At 33.3% G+C, this 7,315-nt stretch overlaps 1 protein-coding gene across 2 annotated transcripts; it reads right to left on the bottom strand.

Moving 5' to 3' along the window:
• Positions 1-519: 519 nt before the first annotated feature.
• LOC113106414 (leucine-rich repeat-containing protein 72) lies at positions 520-7,228 on the bottom strand. 2 transcript variants are annotated; one of them, XM_026268310.1, is made up of 6 exons: positions 7,080-7,228; positions 6,568-6,653; positions 4,822-5,059; positions 3,823-4,004; positions 3,666-3,743; positions 520-2,039 (listed from the first exon to the last, which is right to left on the bottom strand). In XM_026268310.1, exons 3-6 carry the CDS (start codon positions 5,023-5,025, stop codon positions 1,895-1,897), a joined length of 609 nt encoding a protein of 202 aa, XP_026124095.1. In that variant the 5' UTR covers positions 5,026-5,059; positions 6,568-6,653; positions 7,080-7,228; the 3' UTR covers positions 520-1,894. The 2 variants fall into 2 exon arrangements, with proteins under 2 accessions (XP_026124095.1, XP_026124094.1); XM_026268309.1 differs by having other exon boundaries at positions 3,823-4,005; positions 4,823-5,059; positions 6,568-7,228.
• Positions 7,229-7,315: the final 87 nt, after the last annotated feature.

The raw sequence follows: 7,315 nt of genomic DNA, 5'->3' as shown, positions 1-7,315 counted from the left end.
GATCCTAATAAACCATACATCAATGGAAAGCTATTTATTCAGCTTTCATGTGATGTATACATCTCAATTTCGAAAAAACTGACACTGACACTCTACTTTCAGAGTAGGGTTTAGTGATAGTATTTCATATATATTTTGTATCTATTGAAAAACAATTCTAATTTAATTATTTCTTTTTTTAATTTGTTACCAGTGCCAATGGTAGCCTATAGGTTAATCCAAACCACAAGAATATTCTTTATACTTAATAAATAAAATACTTTATTCTCGTGTTTTTGTTGTCCTTATTTTAACTAAATTTAATTTAGTTTAGATATCTTTCTACTATTGTATTTTAGTTTGATTTTTATATGCATTCTGCAATTGTGTATTTGTATATTTTAGTACTTTTTATTTCTTCTTTGCATGTGGATGTGTGTGTATATGCTCTATTTTTGTTTTTAGAATGACTTGTTAACATTTTGTCCAGGGTGAAGATTAAGAATAGCCTTTTTGGTGAACAAATAAACTCTCTCTCAGTGAAACTGAAAATAGATTGGGCTACTTTAATAAAACAAATAAAAAAAGAGAGAGACATCAGCAAGAGTCAGAAGGGGTGTAAACTTTTTGAATGAAATGCATGGTAAATTGTACTTATTTTGTCTTCTGCGTACAAAAGTATTAGCTTCTTGAAGGGAACTAAATGAAAAAATCTTTAAACAAATTTTGCACATCAATTCAAGTTTACAGAAATGAAACATCAAAACACATTTCCTCTCATGAAGTTAGATTATTAAAATGTTGCATATTCTGAAAGGGGGATATAAGACATATAAGCAAAACTATAGCTTAGGATGCTTTTGCACAGTTTATAATAACCAGTTTTGACTGATTGTTTATAATATTGTGTATTACGGTAATGATTCAGTGCTTCTGCGCCTGTTTCTCTGCCCTGTAATGAATGTGTGTTAAAGGCCATAGTTAGTTAATTACCACTGTAGGCTAATAAACACCACAGAGCATATGTCTAACATCCGTTTTCATGCTTACATAAATTAGTTAGACATATCTGATTCATGTGCATGGATCTTGTAGCTTATAAAAATATAATTTGCAGTCCAATTTCAAAACTTCCTGCATACTGCATTAGATGAGGAAAAATGAAATGTGATTTGATTTCAAGAACATACTGTACAATAAGACACTCAAACATGCAGCTGAGATAAATATAGTAGTTCATGTGGTTCTGTGAAGAGGTTATCAGAGATAAGCCTTATCACTAAATCATACAGGCGATTTTTAATCAATAATCTGTTTTAGCAGCTGTTATATCTGAGCAATAAAATAGACTGCAGTGCCACTGGCTTATTGCTTATTTTATGGTGACAGCCAGTGCTGGGGAAACGTTTTATAGAAACTAACTTTTGCATTACTTTTGAGATATTTTCAACTTGTAGTTTTAGATAGCTACCTGAAAAAAGTCATCTGATTATGTAACTCGCATTAACTGATGGCAACAGAAATATGAAGACATTAATCTCAAAATATTATGACTAACCTCATAATGCTATGACTTCATTCTTGGAATTTAGACTATTATAATTAAAAACTTATGATGTTATTCTCGTTTTGCTATTCTATTTGTTCGATTTCTATGACTTTTATGGTGGTAATAGCAATATGAAGATACTGTACATACTTTCATTGTGTTCTTCTATTTAATAGGCCTACAGTTTATTAACCCTGGCAACATATAACCCTGACAGTAACTGGTTGCATGTTAAAATATTTAAATATTTCTGGCGTCATAACTTTAAATCCAAGTTTGAATATGATCTGGTGCATGAGTAAAGGCTTTAAAGCTCATGAAGTCTGGAAGGCATGCTTTGGTTGTTTGTGGACTGAAGTGAATGTGTTAGCGATGAAGCTCCTTCCTCCTCCGACTGCCTTCTCTCATCCTCTGCATCCTGTAGGTCTTTCGGGCCACTTCACGCTCTTTCTCCTGCACCTCTGTGTCATCCAGCACCTCCAGACCCGGGATCTGACTGATCACATACTGCCTGTCAAACACAAATAGAGCAGTTGCTATGGACTGTTATAGTACAGATGTGACCCTGGAGCACAGAACCAGTCGCGAGTCTCTGGGGTATATTTGCAGCAACAGCCAAAAATAGATTGTATGAGTCAAAATGATTGATTGGTCTTTCATTCCAAAAATATTTAGGATATTCGGTAAAGATCATGTTCCATGAAGATATTTTGTAAATTTCCTACCGTAAATATATCAAAACTTAATTTTGCTCTAAATTATATATATATATATATATATATATATATATATATATATATATATATATATATATATATATATATATATATATATATATATATATATATATATATATATATATATAATTTTCTTTTTTTACTATATTGCATCATTATCATTACAAATGTGTAATTACAAATGTATTTAAATGCATGACATACGTTTCAACAGAAATTAAAATAAAGTATATTTTAGTTTTAAGCAGTACTTTACATAAAACATGAAATTACACATAAAGATCAACTTAAGTCATGCTTTAGTGGGTCAAAAATCACTCTAAAGTAATTGCACACTGTAAAAAATTTCTTGTTGTTTTTACAAAAACTTTTTGGCAGCTGTGGTTGCCAGAATAATTTTGTAAAAATACAGAAAACTGTAAACACATTTACGTCAAAAACTGTTAATTTTACAATATAAAGCTGTAATTTACAAACAAGAAAATGTGAATATAAACCAGTAAATTCAACAACACACAAAATTAAATCTGTTTTGTACCTTGAAAATACTGACAACCACCATAATAATAAAGATGGTACTGTATAAGAGAAAGCCACATGAAGTATCAAAGCTCATCACAAGTAGCTTCACCACAAGCAGAAGTATATATTAACATATAGAAGGTGCACATTTATGGAAACACAAAACACCATCATGGTAACACACGTGATACTTAAATAATGCAAAAAACTTTCATTAAGCAACAGAAGATGTAACATAAAGCTCAAATGTACATAACTGATAACAAGAACTATTTAAAAACTTGATTATTTAAACAAAATACTTTCAAACATGGAGTGTCACGCAGGGAATTCTGGGAATATCAGTTTACAGTTTTAGACTGTAAATTATACATTGATTTGTTCTTTTTTTACTTCTAAAAGCTGTATAATTAACAGAATTTTACTGTAAATTTACATTAAATGCTTTGTTAGATCTTTTACAGTTTTCCCCTGTATATAGTACGGGAACTTACTGTTAACCTATTATCAGTTTTTTTCCGTAGCGTTTTTACAAAATTTTACAGTTAAAATTACACTTATTTTTTACAGTGCAGGTGATATAAATTTTAATTGTAATAAATTTTCTTCAATTGTATTTAACATAACATGAAGTATCTGAAGACATTACATTAATTTTACACTTCTTAAGTATATTCTTTTAAAGGATATTAACCATTTTAAAGAAGTATGCTAAAGCGTTCTTTTCTTCAAAGGGTATGTACTATCTGTAGTTTCAAAACAGATCAAAAATCCAGGATGAATGTTAACATAGTAAAATGTATATATTGGCAATATAATACTTACTATTTAACTGCAGATTTCATAGAGTACGGTACATCTCCTCTTCTCATGCTTACCTGTAATCCATATACTGCGTGAGACTGCCTCCATTAAAGTAACTGGGTGCTGCTTCATTGTTCATCATACTGAGAATCCTACAATGGAACCAAACAGATAAATCACTGCACGTATAAAACACTGCTAATGCATGAGTGAATGGGATTCTGAACTCACTTGATGTTTGGGAACTTGCAGCAGATCTCCTCCACTATAATGGGCAGGTTGCTGATTTTGTTCTTGTTGATCCACAGGGTGGTGAGGCTGGGCATGTAGGGGAATTTAACATGCGCGCTGTAGTTATTGCAGTCCAGGATGAGTGTGCTGAGCTTCTCCAAACTGCCCAAAAGAGCCGGGTTCCGTTAACAACTCAGTTAAGAGCAATCACATGACAAGTTAAACCTACACACACAGTCCAACCAAAAATGAGACCACAAAACCAGTCATAAGGGTACTTTTTTTTAATTGAGATTGGTACGTTTATACATGCATGGTTTTATATTTGGTTGAGACACAGCAATTTGAAAATCTGGAATCTGTGGCTTGAATATTGAGAAAATCTCCTTTAAAATTATTCAAAGGAAGTTCTTAGCTATGCATATTAATAATCAAAAATGAAGGTTTGATATGTTTACATTAGAAAATGTATAAAATATCTTAATTTAACATGATATTTAAGAAAATTGATAATTTTGACCCTTATTGTTGTCAATTGCTACAAATAGACCCGAGCTACTTCAGACTTGGTGGGTACTCCAGGCTCACAAATTATTCAGACACCAGATCTAATTTTTTATATTTTTCTACTAGTGGGTGCAGGACACCAGAGTTAATTTATGAATGTGAGGATACCAAAATAAAGTCAACTGAAATATTATACCCACAAATTCTTCATACATATATATTTAGTCATTTAGGAGACGCTTTTATCCAAAGCGACTTAAAAATGAGAACAATAGAAGCAGTCAGAATCAATAAAACAGCAATGATACTATAACAAGCCTCAGTTTAAGCTAGCGCAGTACACATAGCAAGTTATTACATAATAAATCAAAAGAAAACAGATCGAGTAATAAAAGAATAGAACAAGCTAGTGTCAGAGTTGTACGATATACAATATATAAGAAAACGTTATAATGTCACACAAGACAAAGACCTCTGATTCCCAAAAGGATACTCATCCAGTGAGTTATAACTGAGGTCCAGAACCTCCAGGGTGCCCTGCTGCTGAAGGATGGTCTCGTAGGGGATCTCTAAGAGGCTCTGGTAAGCAAAAGAGAGTCTCTGGAGGCCCAGGACCACAGCAGGACCACCGGGGGTCGAGGGCCCGGTCTCCATATCACTGCTCTCACACTCTTCACTGCTCCTCCACCACGGCATCAGGACACATCATGAGCGGATCCACCTCCTCACACTGAAGAATAAAGATGTTTGAGGGTTAATTAAGGGTGGAGTTACTCTGGTACACGGTCAGTTTATGCCAAGAATTCTGGCGTCATTTGGTGTAAGCACATTGGTTTCAACTACAACAACAGCAACAAATCTAATTCAGAGACACATACGATGTATATCTCAGCATTATGATTAAAATATATTTGACATTTTCCAACTGCAGTCAGCAGCTCACAAATATCAAAATATTTTCAGAATATGGACACATGTTGTACTAATGTAATGAATAAGTCCACAATCAGACTGAGTTATTCTGCTAAAACTGTGACAGTCCAAGAAATCAAAACAGGCCAGGATTGAATAGGCTATTATTTAAATAGTAATATAAATTCACATTTAAAAAACTGATCCATAGGTATGAGGTCGTCTTAAAATCAATACTCACCAAATCCTAGTTAGATTTTTAGAATTAAGGCAAGCTTCTCAGGTTAAACCCGATCTCATGAAAATGCATATAAATAGTATGTCAAATATATGATGTAGTGTAAAACTCAGACAGTGGTACTGTTAAATAATGTTCTTTCATACCTATATTTATGTATATTTTCATCTGTGTTGTATTCTTTAATAATTGCACTGTCCATGGAGCGGAGCTGACTCACATGTCACTGCTGGTTATAGCTGCTCTATAGCTCTATATAATCGTGTATGTGACTAATACAAATCTTGAATCTTGAATCTTCAAAGCTATGGCAAAGCTGTTGCCCCTGGTTGTTTTACTACGCTTCATAAACTGAAACAGCTATTCATTTAATGAATTAACATGCTATCATCTATAGTCTTCAACACGTTTGCTTTAAACTTTAGTCATGGATTTATCTATTTACTGTTCACACTGAAAAACAAATTACAGTAATTACAGCAAATATAATTCAGTTTACGTCAATTGTCAACTACTCGACTCTGACATAGCCTAAATTAAATTAGGTCACGCCTGTAATGTGTATCAGTTGGACATTTAATCGTATTATAACATCATTAATCGGCTACATTATTCACATAAATAACATCAGGGGGTGCTTTTAAAATCTGAATCACACTTTAATATTTCTCAAGAATTCTTCTTCAGAAGCTAACTGTACGGTACTCATCAGAATTTCCCCAAAACACAGATGAAAAAAGGGGATTCACCACAGTCACGAAGATCTCAAAGAGTTGAAAGAGAAAACATGATTTCAGTGCATCTGAAAGATCACATTAGACACTTCAGAAAGAGAAAGCGTGGTATGAAATGAACAATTCTTGATATATATATATATATATATATATATATATATATATATATATATATATATATATGAATAACTTAAAGAACCCTTTTCCACTATGAAGAACAATTTGTGGAATTTAAAGAATGTTAAAGGTTCTTCACAGAGTTTTAAACTTTTAAATCATTTTCTATTTTTAAAAGTGTAAGTAACATTTGTATTCAGCTTTACTCATCGTTCAGGTCAGAATCATGACACTTACCAGCGTCTACAGCTCCGGCGGTGTCTGAACTGAAGCTCTCTACGTATATGACCCTTTCTGGACCAACAAAATACCTTCTTTCATGGCTGGAAATGGGATCACAAGATGGGATAATCACATTGCTGGTTAACCCTTTCCTCGGGGTTTACATGAACGTCATTGAAATGTCTAAAATAGGTCAACAGCTTTTATGAATCAGCTGATGCTAAGTGTGCCTGTTTAAAAGCTGACCCTTCTTAATTTAGATAGATAGATTGCATTGTTATTCCACCAGCTCTAAAGATTCTTTAACATTCTGACATTTAATAAGGAGTTAGATGATGTCATAAACTTTATATTGCATGATGGGTAAGTACTAAATCAACAGATACCATATATTTAAACCCAGCTGCAGCTTCGGATCTACATTTATTATTGTCATCACTTCAAAAAGTCTCTTCTATGATTAAACAGGTTATCACTATATTTTATGGTGTCAAGAAAATAAAGTGTTGTTTTATAGTCGCATGCACCATTTCTCTGGTGACTTCACTTTTAGAGGAAATGTCGTCGCCTAGAAACTCCCCTTGTGTTTGTTTACTTTCCAGATTGTTTCGCTCTCGACTTCGCTTTCCATATTTGGGTGTGATGCAATCCGGTCTCAACCGGACGCCCTTGGCCAAGCCCCGCCCCCGCTGGACTTTCTGGAAACGTAACGAAACGCGGTTACGTGTTTTCCCAGTACGGCGTAGACGTAGGAGTAAGTCCC

Source organism: Carassius auratus, chromosome 7 (genome assembly GCF_003368295.1).
Source record: "Carassius auratus strain Wakin chromosome 7, ASM336829v1, whole genome shotgun sequence".
Taxonomy (NCBI): Eukaryota; Metazoa; Chordata; class Actinopteri; order Cypriniformes; family Cyprinidae; genus Carassius; species Carassius auratus.
Note: the sequence above shows the minus strand (reverse complement) of the source record. Positions and strands in the feature narration are given on the sequence as shown.

Excerpts from the sequence above, each read along its gene's own strand:
- LOC113106414 (XM_026268309.1), bottom strand. The coding sequence starts at position 5,025 with ATGCCGTGGTGGAGGAGCAGTGAAGAGTGTGAGAGCAGTGATATGGAG. Across the intron at positions 4,006-4,822 it reads AGTTATAACTCACTGGATGA|GAACCCGGCTCTTTTGGGCA; the intron begins GTATCCTTTTGG and ends GAGTTGTTAACG. Across the intron at positions 3,744-3,822 it reads TGCAAGTTCCCAAACATCAA|GATTCTCAGTATGATGAACA; the intron begins GTGAGTTCAGAA and ends GTTCCATTGTAG.